We start from the raw sequence: 18,268 nt of genomic DNA on the forward strand, positions 1-18,268 counted from the left end.
CCTTATTACAAAGACACAGATTAAAGCTCACCACATATTCATGACATAAAAAGCACAATTCTAAATAACTTTTTGATCAAAAAAATAACATGAATTTTAAAATGATGGAAACAATACCTACCCATGGGTGTGGGGCTTGGGTAGGGAACTGACAGGCTTCAGAGCTGAGCTAAATGGCTCTGGGGTCAGTTTGGCTTTGCTGGGAATTCTATTTCCCAGAATCATATTGCTTCTACGATTCTTGGATAGAGTTGAACTAAAGAAATATTTGAACCAGATTTGGGAAGCACAAAAGCTCTGACCCAAGTCCCCACAGTCCAATGGGCCTCGGCCATCACAGTGCCCTGGGGACCGCTTCTGCCTGTCCTCGCCCGTCTTCTCCACGTTCCCCTCTTCTTCCCACGTTCCACATGCTGGAGAGCAGGGCCCTGCAGACCCTGGGCTGCAGAAGCACAGGGGCAGGCAATGAGGAAGCAACAGTTCCCACAGACTTCCTCTCGGCTCCTGCCCTGGTCCTTAGGGTGACCAGCCATGCTTGTCTTCACAGGCTTTCTGAAAACTAACAGCTTCTCCACCCAAACCAGCGCTTCACGAAGCCTTCTAAGGACTCTCCTTTGGAGAAACAATTGCTGGTTTACTCCCAGATCCGAGAAGGGACCATGGGTCACAGAGTCTCCATGCAATCAAAGATGCCCATCACCCCTGGAGTGCTGTCTGACACTCCAACGACCCTTTGTTGAGACCTGTGAGGATGCGGGTGACTCAGCCAAGGTCCAAATAGGAGCATGGAGCAGCGAATTCTTCCAACCGGTCAGAACAACTCAGGGAAAGAAAGCTAGGAAAGTGTATTCTCTTATAGGCTTAAAATACACACAAGAAAACAGAATGGGGGAGAGAGAGAGAGAGAGAGAGAGAGAGAGAGAGAGAGAGATTGAGAGAAGAGAGGGCAGAGAGAGGCAGCAAATGCAGAAGCTCATCCTGAATGAAGAGAACCCTGACCATCTCCTTGACGCTATGTGGCCACTAGAATCCACAGGTGAGAAGACAAATGAATTCTGAGAAATCTGTTTCCAAAAACACATCAACCCAAACCATGGCTCTTCTAGATTTAGAAAATAACTTGGGGTTCCCTATCTGCCTTGCCATGGCAGGAAGTGGCTGAGAAAGCTGCTCCATCTGCAGAAAAGGAATCTCACCCATACTCAGTCCAAATGTGGTCAGGAGGGTTATACTCGAGGAAGAACCTCCCAGAGGGAAGACGCAGAAGCCACAGAAGAGGACAGGAGCCTAGTCCAGGAAATGGATCAAGGTCTAGAGAAAGAGCAACCCTCAGTCTCAGGGCCGGGGACCTCATCCAATGCCTGCCCAGTGGGCGCAGAACTGCTGGAAGCCAGAGCCCAGGGCATGTGACTCTCCCCATGAGACAATGGGAGGGTCTTCTGGGGGGTCATCTATGGGAGGTGGTTGATAACCTGTGTTCCAGTCCCCAGGTCTCCAGACCAAGAGAAGCCACACTCAGGCTTGATAAAGAAATGACAGCTCACTGTTCTCCGTAAACAAAGGAATGTCCCTCTCTCAGAGACCCTTGACTGGGCCAGTTGCCTTGAGTGGGTAGGTGACTTCTGGGAAGCGGATTTTCCTAAGCAAGGGATGCGCTAAATACGTGGCGACCAGGGAGGTGCACGGCCGTAGTAATTAGAGCGGCTAAACACCCTGTTTCACCTCTCTGCCTGGCTTTGTCAGCAAAACTGGCTGTGACAGTTCCCTTCCCTGTGGCCATGTTCTTGTGTAATTCTCCCCAACTTTGACATTGGCCCCTGCCATTTGATTCCTTTGGCCAGCCTGATGACAACTGTGTCACACCAGAGGCTCGACAACACTTGAGATGGTGAGCTTGCCCTCTTGCTTGGTGCCCTTTGGAATTCTCAGAGCTTCATGCAGAGAAACTCTGGCTAGCCTGGTAAATGAGGGAAGAATGCAGTCCAGTGACCTGTCATCCCACCCAAGTACCATGCCTTACAGCTGCCAACTGGCTGCACATGCAAATGAAAGCCATCTTAGGAGATCTAGCTATGAACCAACCTGCCAACCGACCACACAAATATGAGCTAGAACAGCACCAATCAGCTGGGCAATCTTCAGTAAGACATAAGAGCTCACCCAAAAAACCCTGAGATAAATAAAAGAGTAGTTATTCTAATCTGTTAACTTCCGGGGTGGTTTGTTACACAGCACAAGCTAACTGATAATCCTGTGGACGTTTGGAATGGCTTATATGAAGTAGTATAGCAAAATGTACTTTCCACATACGGGTGACCACCTCCTATCCCGCATGCTGCTGGCCCTTTTCTCCCCAAGTACCGTTCTGTATTTCCTTCTATTGAACCTGGAGATACTCAACAAAGAGCATGGTGTAATTAGTTTACTTTGGCTTCAGGGACAGGATCATAAAAATGTCAAGCATGTCTCCTTTGTTCTTTTAGGATAATCACTGTTGGAACTCAGCTACCACACTCTCAGGAAGTCACGTAATCATTTGGAAGGGCCATTACAGGTGTTTCAGCCAACAGTCCCAGTTGACTATCAGCTGCTGGCCAGCACTGACCCCCAGACAGTGGTCAATTGTGCTTAAAGTTGTGCTTCCCCCAACTTTAAGCCACTGCACAGAACGGCTGCTCTGGCCATGCCTGACCAAACTGAAGATTCAAGATGAAAATAAATGACTCTTCTAGGGGGTTTTAATACAACAAAAGATAATGGAACACTTTATCTGGCCCAGAGAAAAAGACATCACTTCATATGTAAGATGTTAATTGCCAGCAGTAAAACCCTGTAGCACTCTTCTCCACCTCCTCTCATCCTGAATCCCCAGTGATGGCCCTGAGGTCCCCTGCTGACTCACACTTAGTGTGTGTGTGTCAGTCATACTCGTTGTGTGAAGCCACAAAGATTTTGGAATTTTGTGTTTTCTTAGCATGATCTTCAGTATATTCTGACCAAAGTAACAGAAAGTCATAAAGATAATGTGAAGTAACAAAATGCATAACAGAATAAACTAAGATAAACATTATTCCAAAGATGAAGCACCTGTAAAACTTCAAAGTGAGAATGCTATCATCAAATGCTTGACATCACAGAATTTGGATGAATTACAACATTCCTGAAAAATATATTAATGACACTGACCAAAGAAACCAAATACTAAGTAGTCTATTATTACCAAAGATACGGAAACAGAAGTTTTAATATCTCCCTACAGGAAAAAGCAAGAAGCCCTGGTGCCTTTCTAGGCAAATTACATCAACTCTTTCCAACATGGCGAAAACTTCTTTTAAAAAACCAAAAGGGAAGATATACTCCCTAACTTATTTTTATAAGACTAGAAAAAAATCTATTTTAAAAAAGAAATAACAGACTGATAAAGGAAATTTTCAAATCTATTTCAGCCAAAGAATATCTGCAAAAATCTTAAATAAAATATTAGCACATTACCCACAAGCTTTCATGAGATATCATGAAATCTGAATTTGTCTCAGGAATAAAAAGTTGCTTAATGTTAGAGAAATCTATAATTTCAATTCAGTGCACTGACAAATTAAAATCTCCCCCCAAAGCACATGGTTATCTCCACTTGGTAAAAGTCAATACTTCCTTTCTTTCTTTTTTTTTTTTTTTTTGTAGATTAGAATACAAGGAAATCTCAGAGAATACCTACAAAAACTTTCAACAACATCATTCTTAATGGATAAACTGTGAATGAATTCCCCTTAAAAGCAGGAAAGAGCCCCAGGGACCCCAGGCACCAATTCTGTCAATATTATATTGCCAGCATAATAAAACAACAAAAAGAAATTAAAGGCTTTGCTTTTAGAAAAGATTAAATATAACTCATCATTTGTCAATGATATGGCAGTCCACATGGGGCACCCGGAAGACCCTGTGATTCAGTTCCACACATAATAAGCGGGATGTGATGGACAGTTGTTGGACCTAAGATCAATGTCCAAAGCTCATTTGTATTACTTTATACAAGCAACAAAAGAATAACATTAGGATTTGGAAAATGCCATTTACAGTAAGCAACAAGCTTCAAATCAGTTTTAGATTGAGCAAGTTAGGGGCAAGAACAGCCCATAGAAAATTATAAAACTTTGCTGAAGCATAAAATGAACGCAGAGGTGATCCATAATAGGTATAGAACACTTTAATGCCATGAATCATAGACTGTTGGCAATGAATCAATAGACTTAATATGAAAAGTTTTCAGATGGATACTGACATTGACTGTACAATTTATATGAAAAAAAAAGAAAGGTTAAGAATAACCAGGGTACTCTTAAAGAGTTGAATAAGAGGATGTTACTTGCTCTATCCAATGTAAATACTTAATATGAAGCCTTAGTAATGAATAGTGCAGGTATGTATATGTGTATGTGTCCATATGTGTGTGTTTAACAGGCAGGATTGAAAACACAACAAAAAATCTTAACCAATGGAGCAGAAGAGCCCATAACAAACCCCTAATATATGGAATTCTGATATATAACAGATGTGAGGAAAGTGTAACTGAAATGTACCAGCAAAAGTTGATTACCTACAAGAAACATGTATACAAATGGATTTTGATCTCTGCCTCACACCGTACTACACAGATGGTCCTGTATCTGGATGCCTATCATAAGCTAAAACATCTGAGTGGAGTGGCACTGGACATAGCTCACCTCCTGAGCATCCTTGATTGCTTAGCAACAATGTAAGACACGATGTGACTGGGAGCTCAGACTCACTACCACTGCCCAGCACCACAAGAAAGCACTCTATTGCACATTGCTATCCCAGGGAAGAGGGATGGTTTCTACTGAGTCTCACTTTCATTCCATCCTTAAGTCAAAAAATCTTAAGTTGAACCATCATAAGCTAGCGACTGTCTGTGTATCATTTGCTATATGTATAATGATAAAATGAATAAAAAGAAGAGAAAAGTAATAAAAAAGCAATTTCCATATGAAGTTTACATCTGAAGAGAGATAGCAGAATGGAATGGGTGGAACATGTAGACAGAAAAATGTACCTGGAGGTACAACTAGGTTTATTTATTTATAAATAAATATGTGAGCCAAATATAGAGCAAGGAGGATTATGCTCAAGAATCCAACGCTAATCAAATTAATCAAATGATTAATCCATTCTGTGTACCTGATGTCCAATTCCAAAGAACATGGACATTATGTGTTTGAATTAACTGCAGGTCATTGATGGGGAAGCATTCGCCGTTAGGATCAGCACCTCTGGGAGCTGTGGTAACATCTCTTCATCCCACAGTTCACTTCCTGCCTCTGTTCTCTTTTGTAATTAAAAAAAAATTAATAGATTTTACTAGTTTTAGTAGTGGACTTCTCCAAGGTTTTCTTTTCCATACGATGACTCCAGATCCATAATAGCTTAAAATCTTTTTTTTCCTTTTATTCTTTATATAGTTTTTAAAGTAACACAGGACACTAAAACACATACACGTATACAATAACTCAGGCTTGTAAGACTTAGGAATAAAAGCCAGTGTCCCCAAGCTCTGTCTTGCCCTAGCTGCAGCGTCCCAACATCATGACGTCCGAGGGACGGTGACGAACACTGAAGAGAGGGGTCAGGATTTCTCCTTCTAAGCCCTGCAGTCAGGGCTCCTCCTGCTGCTCCGCCATCTTCTCCATCAGGAACCTTCTGTGAGCAGTGACCCTGGTGGCCTGATCTCCCTCAGAATTCTCTCAGACAATAGCAACCTTCTTGAGAAGTCTTCAGAATTTCAAAGTTCTGAAAGAACTACTGTTTTTCAGGTCTGCACCTCCAAATAAACTATTCACTCACCGTATTTCAGTTACCCTGATAAGTGAAAATCCCCATTTCAATCCCTGACTTTTTCAAACATGACTTGATTGGACTCAGATGCTGGCGTCCCTAGCAGCCAAGACGGGGGTGGGAGGGGTGGGGGTGGGGGGTGAGGGGGGGTGTGGGGTGGAGGCTCATGAACCCCCACCCCCGCCCACAGTGGTGTTCTAAAACTGGCTCAGAACTGGCTGGCCCAGGTTCTCAGGGTGTCACCTGCATAGGCCCAGGTAAAGAAGGGAACAAGAGGAAGTGTTTGCAACACTGCCAGAAGAAAACGGCTGGCTGGATGGAAACTTCCTCCAAACCCCCTCCCGCCCCCTTCCTTGTGCCTTGTATTTTACTGCAATATTCTTATACAAAGAGACGCTGAAGGAGCACAGGCTTCGTCTTGTCAACTTCACTGCACACAGGTGGCTCTGTGACCCACCTTCCTCCTCCCAGAGGCTGCCAGAGTCAACAGTGGGTGTCTATTTCCTAGTCTGAAGCTATACAGTCACACCACAAATATCACCTTATTCCTGAGTAATTTTATATAAACTCATCCAAAGCCAACAAAACTGAAAAGGATGTTAGACTGTAGGAATGCCAATGTGGCAAAAATTTTAGTGCTCCAAAATCTATGCTCGCCAGGCGCAGTGACGCACATCTGTAATCCTAGCGGCTCAGGAGGCTGAGACAGGAGGATCGCGAGTTCAAAGCCAGACTCAGCAAAAGAGAGGCACTAAGTAACTCAGTGAGATCCTGTCTCTGAATAAAATACAAAAAAGGGCTGGGTATGTGGCTCAGTGGCCTAGTCCTTCTGAGTTCAATTCCGGTACACTCCCCCCACCCCCCTACAAAAATGTATGTTTCTCCTATCTCTGCTTTTTTTTTTTAAATAACTCAAAGTTACATGTAAAACATTTATTACATAATTAAAACTCGGAGCACACATTTTGTTTCCATTTGTCTATAAGAGCCCTTGATGAGGACATCCCCTCTGTGGTCTAGATACAACAACAGAGACTTACATCTGTTTGGGATATAATATGTGCCCAGTATTACACTAAATGCTCATATGGTCTATCATACAAAGCTCCGGGAGAACCTAGTTGTTATTCATTTCATTTCATGAAAGTAACTGAGAATAGAAGAGTTAATTTAACTTGTCAGAAACGTGTAATAAGAGGCAACACTGCGGCCAAGAGCCAGGTCTACCAGCAACGCTGTGATTTCCACCAGTGGGCTACAGGAGAGAGATGCAGCTGGTGAGGAAAACGTAGCAACATGGTGCAGGATGCCTACATCAATTAAGCACCTGTTACATTCTTAGCGTTTTTGTTAAATACAGGGGTTGCCAAGCTGCTTCCTGGAAGAGTCAGCAATTAGTTGAAGAGTGAAAATGAACCCAAAGAACTGATCTGAACTTCAGAAGACAGGAATGTGGAGACGAACTCCTCTGAATAGTCTGTGAGTTTTGCAGGCCTCGGAGGTAGAAACCAACAGAGGGAGGAATGCTCAGAAAAAGAAGGAGGCAGCAGGAGCCAGCACCCTCCCAACTAAGAGAGCTTGAATCTGAACATGCAGCACCGAGAGTCACAGGTGGAGGCACACACAGGGTCCAAAATGGTAGACCGCCCCAGGGGGGCAAACTGTAGTTGAAGATAACACATCAGTGTATCAGCGATGACATCCAGGTGGAGTGCCACCCAGGGTGATGCCAATCATAGTGCTTTCCCCAGAAGGTGCTCAGGAAATACTCAGTGAGGGAAGGAGTGGCTCCAGTGCCACAGACCATCCTGACGCCAATGCCAAGTTGTAGAGTGGATGCAGATACCAAAGGATTGAGCCCAAAGACCTCAAAGGGGTTCTCCCATGACTGACAATCACTGATGGAATACATAATTAGCACAACCATCAAACCGGAACAGAGTAATATCAGCTCTAACAGGGTCTCCCAGTTTTCAGTGGAATGTATGATTCCAAATATCAGTAAGAATCACACTTAACAGGAATGGGTATAGCATGCCCAACCATCTATGTCAGGGACTTCTCAACAAAAGCAAACCACAATGGATGCTCTGCTTAATGGGGCAGATGTTGATAATATTTAGCATAATGAAAATAAATGGTTCTACCAATTCAATCCAAAGAGTCAACCGTGAAGAACATCTCTACCCAAATGTCTTCATCACTGAAAGAGAGAAAAAATGAAATGCAACTCTGTTACACAGAATGAAGATTGAGGATTTTCACATAAGGAGGAATTTCCACAAAGACGGCCACCGTGCCCAGACAAGAACTGGGAATCCAGATCTCCAATGCTTTCTAGAGAAGTTACTCAGAAAAAGCCAATGCCCTGTGACCTGGTCCCGACTATGCAGCTGCATGACCTTGAAGAAGTTCATTTGCTTTCTGGGCCTCAGTTTCCCCATCTGTAGAACTCCAGCCCTAAAGCAACATGGCTACAGCCTTCTTTCACAGTAACAAGGAAAATGCCTTCAGCTAACAGACCTTGGGGCTCCTTCTGTGTCTAAGGACTTTCTTGCATGTACTAACTTGGATCATCGCCTTATGAAGCAGGTGCCATTCCATTTTACAAACAAGGAAACGGGAATTAAACAAGTTGCCCAAGGTGCCAGAAGTGGAAACACAGAAAGGGACAAAGCCAGAATTCCAACATAGATAGATGCTCTTAACCATTATAGCCTACAGTGTTTTCACAACAGGGAAGGCAAGTTGAATTTAATCATGCATTTTTTTTCTTTTTCTTAAAAAAAAAATTGTTTCAGGTACTGAGGATCAAATCCAAGTGGTCTACCACTGAGTTGCCTCTCTAGTCTTAAGCATGTATTTTAATATCAAAAGGATACCTCCAGTTTCTTTGAGATTTTTTTTTTTGCTACTCCTATAAATTGCAACCACCTTTCCTGCAGAAAATTACAGTTTTTCCCTGGTTTTTGTTTATGCCACAGGTAAATTATAACTGAAATGACTTAGTGAATTACTGGTTGCAAATTACTAACACCTGCAGAGCAATATTCTCTGGCATGTATAGAAATGAACAAAAAGATGTGTCTTTAGCCACCTTTGTTCCAGTACCTAGGAACATGCTCTGTTCTTTTCCACTCCCAGGATTTAACGCTCGAGAAAGAAAGCACAGAACTTCCTAATCCTTAGGGGAGATCTGGGGTGTATCTATGTGCCTTCCCAATCTTCAACCTTTCAAGAAAAGGGTGTCTTCCATCCACTAGGGGCACTGAAAGATTGAAATAATAAAGCTTGCTTCCACTTATCAAATGATAGGGTCCGTTTGTTTATTTTGGAAAAATAATATTATTTATTAGTAGTAAAATACTGTCTGACTTTTATCTTTGTATGAAGGATGAGATAAGAGTCAGATATATTTACCCTTAGAAAAAAACACCTAATGCTGGAAAATTGATTGATAAGGAGAAGTACTTATGGTTCCGTTCTTAAAAGCCAGCTCACTCCATCAGCATAAAAAAGGTGTCACATTCCCAATCCTGCATAGTATACCTACTTTTATTTAATAAAAATGCCAGCCTTTATTTCATGATAATGTTAAATCAATAATAAAAATGATTTTATTGAAGTAACTGATATAAAATTTATGGGAAGAAACAGTTCTATTCAAATTGAGATATTGACTATTCCTAATCATAAACTTTACCCAAACAAATCTGGCTGCAACCAGCTGGTATTCTGACAAACTAAAAAATGGATATCAACCTTTCCTAACAATGACAGGCAAGTTTTGAGAAAAGCTGGCTGATTTGAGACATCATAAATGAGAGAATTTTGTTCTAAAGAGGAGTTCTTGTGCATTCACAGATGAGAACCAGATCTCAAAAACAACATGAGATGATAGATGTATGACTTGGTGTGGTCTCTAGTTCTAAGTTTTCTGGTTCAGGGGTCAAGCTTATTTTGCTCTTCCCACCGGACTCTCCCGTGCCTGACACTTGATAGGCACTCAATAAATGGATGTAGAAAGAAATCAGACTTTAAAACTTTCCATACAAAGCAATAGAAAATATTATTAACTAGAATGTGAAAATTTGATATTCATCATCCTGTCTTCTATTCATTTTGTTTCCTGTATTTGGATAATTCTTAACAAGTATGGACTAAATGAATTTTTGTAGATTTTTATGTAGAAAATAATGAACTATGCAAGATTACAAAGTTTCAATTCAGGTTTTATTTTTACAGAATAGTAAAACTACTCTGAGGATCACTTTAACTTCATAGTCAATAAAGCAGAATCATGGATTAACTAGAGATTGAAATGAAATGAAGTCATTTTTTGAACAATTTCAACTAGGAAAAATCATAAGGAAAATCAAAACAAAGCTTGCTTCCCACCCCTTTTTAATATATATTTCAAATCCCTTCATACAAAGGCAATTACCTATAGTAAAAAAATCTCTATGTACTTGGGATATGCTAAAATCATCCTGTAATCCAAATGTTCTAGGAGACCAGGAAGGTGCATTAAGAAAACTGCCAGACTTTCTCTACTACAAGAACTAATGAAAGTCTAATGGAAATGAAAACCAGGCAGATTCAAGGGAAGGAAGGAATCTGTCCAAGATTTCAGGGAGCAAAAATAGATCTGTTTCACTCCTGAATTACATGAGAGCCCAGCTATTCCAGCAAAGTGCTCCAAGGTAGGAAACCCGGAAGGGCCCAAAGCAGCCACAGTACTTCCACCCCAAAGTCAGACCTTTCAGAAGCCAATCTCTGCTCATTCAGGGACACGAACTCATCCCCACCCATGTACACGCAGCTCTAAAGTAGCACCACTCCATCTTCAATGTTCCTACCACCAGCTCTCTTTGACTATCCAGAGGGAGAATGTCTTTTGAAAAGTAGAGCTGCTGGCTGTGCTATTACTAAAAACAAAATGGAAATGAGCTATTGAGAGCTCAGAATTATCCCAGTGCTTTCTACAGTGCAATTTGTAAGACAGCACCTATGTCTCCCAGACACTGCCCATTTCAAACGGCCCTGCAGCCACGTCTCCATCTGAAAAGAGCCTACCACATCCAGTCAATCCAGTCACCCTCTATGGGAACATTTCCACACAGCTCATCACTGCTAAGGATTTACACAGTAGGTATGAGACTGTGGATGGGTATAGCAGAAAGCAGGTTCCATTCCACTGTCCATCCCCCTGGGTGACAGACATGCCATGGGGAATGCCCACTCTGTGCTTCAAGTGATTCAGCAAAGAAGGAGTGGAAATGATGGCTATCAAAGAATAATAAAGAGGCCGTGGATAAAGTTTTAAAAGGATACTATGCCACATTTGCGCCAAGCCAAACAGAACATAAAGGAAGTTTTTAAAGAAACACAAATATGAAGAACAAAGACAGTTCAGAGAAAGGTGCTTCAAACCCCACTTCACTAAATATCTCACTGACCCATCCAAGAACATCTATATCAATGAGGTTTAAGAATTAAAGGGTTCTATCATAGAAAACAAAGTAATGTGCACAGTGAACATGAACTTCACACTTGTCTAACTGTATTAATGGTACTATAAATAGGTCATCACCTGCTGCTCCTTCTTTCCATTTAGAAAAGAACAAGCCAGAACAGTTAGAATTACAGGCTCAGGAGAATCGCAAGCACAAATGCCCTGGCAGAATAGATTTCCAAAGGAAAAGTCGTTCATGTTTTCTTCCCTGCAAGTAGAGGAACAAAAAGAACATGTCTTAGAGACTGCTTGCCCAATGAGACTGGACAGACATCTCTCTCCAAGTCCTTTTTATCCTAAAAGCAGTAAAGAGTGACAGAGATGCTCTTCCAGGATATTCAAGGCTGGTTCCATGTGAGGGTGTGGGGCGTCTCTCTAGCCACACAGTAAGACTACAGGAAGCAGTTACATTACATACAAGGACCACTTTGTGACCTGTGACGTCATAGCCTCCTACACTGGATTTGCTCTCCTTATCTCTGGAACTCACTATGAATACAGCAACCATTGAGTAGTATATAGAAAGAAAAAATTGTTTAAAAAAAAACATGATGGTAACATTCTTCCCGTGCATAATATGTGAGCACCATCTGGCTTAGGATACCCAAAACAAATTATCAAATACCAGAGACAGCTATTTTGAGCATTTAGTCAAATATAAGTAAGATCCACTTCTTTGCTCCTGGAGGTAAATAAATATGAGCATATATTTGCACTCTAAGATCAAAATTTATCATTCAGTGGAGGCATTACCAGCACAACCATGAATCAAAAAAAAAAAAATCCTGAATAATCAAAGGCTTGCACGCAATCTGCACACGCATACCATGGGCAGTGCAAAACTTTGAACCACACACTCAGGAGAGATCAGTAACAGGAAGTTACCGCCATCTACAGATTTCCTCTCACTGTTTAAGGGAGTGTGCCAAGGATTTCTGTTGAAAAATAAAAACTGGCAAAATTGGCATTAGCTGTTGAGCTGCATTATGCTCCTAGTGATGAAATGGACTTTAATAACCTGCACGAAACTGTAGATACGTTGACTACCCCTCCAGAAATTAAAAAAAAAGCGAGGGTCCGTCTGAAATGCTGCTTCATTGACGTCTCTTAAGATGTGAAATGTGCAACCCCTCAACACTCCATCACTTTCTGTCTCTGGGCTAAACAGAAACAGATTTAAAGGCAAAGGTGTGCAATCGTATCTTGTCATATCTTTTTGCATTTCTCTTGCCATTAGCTAGTTACTTTCCCAAGGCAGGCTTTTGAAAAGGTGAAAAATGCCCAGACCTAACTGAAACCCCAGCTCAGGGGCTGTCAGTGGACTGGAATGGAGGCAAGAGCGGACGCTCCAAGAAGCCTAAGGGCTGATTCTGTGGAGACCTATTGAGCGGATGTTGCGGGCAGCGGCCGGGGAGCAGAGCGCAGAGGAGTTTGCCAGCGGGTGCGCAGAGAGGTAAAATCCACACGCTCTGCCCGTCCACCTGGCGAACACCCTGTCAACTTTATTTTGGGCAAAGAAAGCCTTCCAAGGAAACTTTTCCCTGCCCGCAACCCTGCTCCAACCAGGCCGGCCGCGAGCCGGCAGGCGGAGCAGCCAGCAGCCGGCCAAGCGCAGACCCCAGCGGGACCTGGTCGCGGGCTAGGTCCTTCCTGGGGACCGGAACGCGCGGGGCCAAAGCAGCGGGGAGGCCACTCACCAGCCCGAGCGCGAAGAAGACAGCCAGCAGGGCGAGGCAGGCGCCCATGACGATGAGCAGCAGGAAGACGATCAGCGGGTGCTGCTGGCTCATGCAGTAGTAGGACTCGTACAGCCAGTCCCGGGACCGAGGCAGCCCGTCGCCGCCGCCCGCCGCCGCCGCCGCCGCCGCCTCGGCGCGGTCCCGCAGGTAGCGGCGGCGCCGCATCGCCTCCTGCCACATCGGGGCGGCTCGCCGGGCGCCCGCCGTGCGCGCCCGGCCGGGGCAGCGCCTCTAGCCGCGGCCGCCCGCGTCCCACCCCCGCGCCGCCTCGGCCGGCCGCTGCCGGCACCCGGAGCTGCGCGCAGGGGCCTCCGGCGCAGGCGGAGCTCGGCGCCCCAGGCTGGGCGCGCTGACGCGCGGGCGGGGGCCGGGCGGCGGCCTCAGGGCAGCTCCAGGCGCCGCCGCCGCCACCGCGCGGGAGGGGGCGGGTGCGACAGGGGCCCCTCGGCCCGCCTCTCCCCACCCGGCGCGGCGCAGCCGGCCTCCGCGCAGAGGCGGCGCCGGCCCGCACCCACCACCGCCCCCCGACGGCCAGGCTGCGCGCGGGCGGAGGCTAGGGGCTGGCGTCCGGCGGGGGAGGGGACACCGCTGCCCCCCGCCCCAGGTCGCCCTCTCCTTCTGCCCTCCCACACTCTGCCACAAGGTCGTCCACCCTTCTCTCTCCTATAACAGAACAGCTTGGGCGGAGTGCGGCTCCAGCCTCCTCTCCACTAACTCAGAGCACAACGGTGTGGGGAGGGGCACCCTCTGTACCCCAACCTCCCACCCGGCTGAGATTACTGCGGTGGTTCCAACTTCCTCTCCACTATCTCAAAGGGCAGCGGGGACCCACATTGCCAAGCTCCAGTTCCCCCACCTCTTAGTGGGCTGAATTATGGGGGTTGCTCTCGTAACCTCTCCACTGTCTCAGAGCACAGAGGCCGCCCATCATTTAGCAGCCCCTCAGCGGACAGCGGGGGACTTCCTCCTTTTCACACTCTGGAGAGCAAGAAGGGGTCTCTCATCCTCCCCGCAGTAAGTGAGATGTCCTCTCCTTACCATCAGCGTTTGACTCTCAAGTTCCTGTCCTCTCCCTTGCCTCAGAGGGCAGGGGTCTTCTTGGTTGTGACTTGCGCCCTTAACAGAGAACTCCCAAACACCAAGGAGGGAAACGCACAGTCCCTGCCAGGCTCAGGTTGGCGCCCTCACTTGGACACCCTTCTCTTCAAAGCTTTAATTACGATTTGGAGGTGCGCAGAAACCACGATTTGGAGTATAGAAGGTCTTTGGGGTACTCTCCTTGCAGAGCCCCTTCTGCCTGGCCAGGGAGCATGACGGGGCTCACAGCCAGCAGTGGCATGGGCTCAGGGATTTCCTCTCTGCACTCCATATTGAGGTATTGGGCTGGGGAGGTGCCCCCCCATGGGTCTGCACCCCTGCCGGTGTCTGCAAGACCCCACACTCCTGAGACTCCAAGCCTTTGACCCTTGCCTGGAGACCGAGATCTCATTCCTGACTTCTAAAGAAGACTACACATTTTGAAGTTTCCTCCTGTTGGAGTATTGCCATCTCACCTTCTCCCACCTTCTCCCCACCTTCTCCCCAGAATTTTTCTAAGGGATCCAAGGCACAGTGGACCTGCCCTCTCCTATCACCAGTGGGTCATTCTTTTGTCTTTCACTAGACAGAACTCAGAACTTCACTAGGACCTGGTGATCTTCTCCAACGGCACTGCTGCGGGCCCAGACCATCCTGTTGCCCTGGCAGGCAGAGGTATGTAAGCTGAGCAGCCCTGTGACCCATGAGTAGGGTACCCACATCATGCATGGAGACTCAGACATGGAGACTTACCGGGATTTTATTTTTAGCAAGTTAACACCTTCTGGGTGCAGATGGTTAAAGGTTCAAGGATGGCACATCTGTGTCAACCTCTACAGATCTTAGAGAGACCTCCCCAGACCATCGACAGAGGGCAGGGGTGAGACTAGTAGGCTGGGGGTCCAGGACACAAGGTCCTGGGAAGGATGTGTTGCATCACCAAAGTCTCTCTTGCCAGGACCTGCATGTTGAGAGGAAGTGGGAGGAGGCAGTAAATGGAAGGGGTTCCCCTAATGTCTTCTGGTAGTCCCAAGGCCCATCTATCACTGTTGGTCCTTCAGCCCTCGAAACAGAAGAAAACTCTTTTCTGATGGGTCTGCTGCCATCTTGCCCTGCCTGAGCTCCCCTCTGATAACTCTTGACCATCATCCCAGTAATTAAATCGCATGCCCCCAATGCACCACCCATGGACAAACCATCTCATTAGACTCAGTGCTCTCCTTTGGACCTGGGGATGTGATTACTGTACCACCTACCTTTTAGGGTTTTGGAGATTCTGAGAGAAAGCTTCAATGGCAGGCAGTACTGATGAATCAAGCTTATAAATATCCAGAGTTCGATCCCTCGAAGGAAATACGGTTGAGTGGGCAGCTGGCCAGTTTCTGTTGTTTGGATTCTCTCTGGCCCATGCCCTGTGCAGGTCTTTCTGGGTTGGACAGAGTTGAGCATTTCCAGCCCTTTCCTGTGCTAGCAAAGTAGGATTACTCATCTATTCTCGACTCTTGCTTCCTCAGTGCTCATATTGATAAATGTCTGCCTTCACCCACACAAGAAGGAAAAATAATCTGTAATTTAGATATAAGGGGAAAGAGTTGCAAGACTTGGGAGGGAAACATGAACAGAGACTTCCTTTCTCCTTTTCTCTGGTGTTGCAGTGGAGTATTTTTTTAATATCCAGTGATTCTACCATATACATGTTCTCCATATTTGGTAGAGGGAATGATTGTAAGACTTTCAGATTTTGTTAAAATATGATGGTGAATGTAATTAGGTGGCTCATCATGGAGACTCTGCACTCAATCCTTATGAGGATGTTTAACAGGCATTCCCTCAGTCATTCATTCAACAAATATTTATCTTGTGCCTACCATGTGCCAGATGTTTTGAGGGAGTGACTCTGGAAACCCTTGAAGCAGTTCCCAATGTCTTTTGAGAAGTTGGACTGCACAAAGCAAAACAGGAACAAAACTGAACATTCCTCCCCTTCCTTCCCTCCCTGATACAATTTAAATTGCATCATCACAGACAAAAGTCTTAGAAAACTTAATGTAAAAGTAAAGGCTATGTTAGGCTTCTCTCAGTTTTTGTTAGATTTTTCAGTTTGGCTTAGGTGCTTATTTACAGCTGAGTTCTACAAGACCTACAAAGAAGAATTAATACCAATACTACTCAAATTATTCCATGAAATAGAAGAGCAAGGAACCTTCCAAACTCATTCTATGAAGCTCGTATCATCCTGATACCAAAACAAGGCAGAGATACATCAAGGAAAGAAAATTTCAGACCAATATCCTTGATCAACATTGATGCAAAAATTCTCAATAAAATTCTGACAAATCCATACAAAAACATATTTTTTTAAAATAATGCACCATGATCAAGTGAGGTTCATTCCAGGGATCCAAATTTGGTTCACCATATGGAAATCAATAAATATAACTCATCACATCAATAGACTTACAAGTAAGAATCATATGATTATATCAATTGATGCATTTGATAAAACATAGCAGCCTTTCATTTTCAAAACACTGGAAAAACTATGGATAGTAGAACATACCACAACATTATAAAAGCTATCTATGCTAAACCCAAGGCCAGCATCATTCTAAATGGAGAAAATTGGAAGCATTCCCTCTAAAAACTGGAACAAGACAGGGATGTCCTCTTTCACCACGTCTATTCAACATAGTCCTTGAAACTCTAGCCAGAGCAATTAGACAGAAAAAAGTAATTAAAGGGATACAAATAGGTGCTTATTTTATGGGAGCCTCCGTCAATGTTTTATGTGTACTACAAAACAACGTGAAATACTATGATGATCATTGTTATTCTGTCAGTGCTTTGGAATTAACAGGACCAAGTATACCTTTTAAAAAGTTCACGAAAGTTTCTATTTTCAAAGGAGGGAAGAAAAAGAAGGGCAAAATCATAACCCTAAGCAGCACGTGGTACAATAAAAAATGCCTTCGGTGCCAAGCCGGCAGTGTGGAATATAGACCAGTGTCACTAAAGGACCCCGAGAAGTCCTCTTGTTCATGTCTGTGCCTTTGGGGAGCAGGGCTACTAAGCAAGGGTAAGGCATGGGGAGCACAGGGTTCTCCTGTAAATGTAGTCCGTGTCAATTTGTCTGTGACAAATTACACAAAGAAAACAATTGTGGAAGCTCTCACTGGGCTTGAGGGAGGGAGGGAAGGAGGAAGGAAGGAAAGGCAGGAGGGAGAGAGGGAAGGAGAAAGAGAGAAAGAAAAGGAAGTGAGCATTAGAGAATTGTTTCCCCTGCAACACTAGAGGGCAGCCTTCCATCCTCATAACCCACCAGGCTAGGCAGATGTTCTAGTGTGTGACGCTGGAGCACTGAGTGAAAGGTTCTGCTACCAATACCCTGAAATTCTTAATAACTTTTGAACAAAGGCCTCTGCGTTTCCCTTTTGCCAATGGTCTGTAAATTAGACAGCCAGTGCTGCTAGAGGCTGCACTCACAGCATGCAGACCTCCACCTGCACACAAGCCTATTTCTGGAAGATGCCCACCTAAGGACAAGGCTCCCTCTGTCTGGGGCTTCAAGCCACCTGTACCCTCCTAACTTGGTGATCATTCACAGACTTCTCAAACACTATGACACACCTCATCGATTATAAATTTAAGTAATCATGCTGTAGGACACGTTTATGCATCAATGGGCTTTGCTTTAAAAATAACCCTCTCCTAGTTCCTATTTCAAATCCAGCTAGATTAGCTCAGTCAATACGGATGCTGTCATGTTCCTCCCAACGTCCACAGCCCTGATTAAATAAAGTCAAGCCAACAAATTGCACCAAGGACCAAAGCTGCTGAGTGCCAACCTCCCATGCATACTGGAGAGCTGAGCACAGAGTATTTCCCTGTGTGTTCATTTTTCTCTCTGGCAAATACATTACTAAAATTTATATAATAAAGTTTGAACAGTATGTCAACACATTCATTCATTATCACCGTGAAATATGTTTTGTGTACCCAGATAACATTTACATTTTTATTGAACTAGAGTCTAAGAATAAAAAATCCGCCCAACCAAAGCCAGCTATGGCTCCTAGAAGTCCAATTA

General features: G+C 44.6%; 1 protein-coding gene across 2 annotated transcripts in view; it reads right to left on the reverse strand.

Moving 5' to 3' along the window:
- The window catches only part of ADCY2 (adenylate cyclase 2), a 380,789-nt gene extending 367,368 nt beyond the window's left edge, over window positions 1-13,421 (reverse strand). For both annotated transcript variants that reach the window (XR_014021747.1, XM_081292584.1), the window contains exon 1: window positions 13,063-13,421. Coding sequence is in view for 1 of the 2 variants with exons in the window: in XM_081292584.1 (XP_081148710.1) it covers window positions 13,063-13,284 (222 nt within the window). In the remaining variant the exon portion in view is untranslated. The remainder of the gene's footprint in view (window positions 1-13,062) is intronic.
- Window positions 13,422-18,268: the final 4,847 nt, after the last annotated feature.

This window comes from Spermophilus citellus, assembly GCF_964194105.1.
Source record: "Spermophilus citellus genome assembly, chromosome: 1".
Taxonomy (NCBI): Eukaryota; Metazoa; Chordata; class Mammalia; order Rodentia; family Sciuridae; genus Spermophilus; species Spermophilus citellus.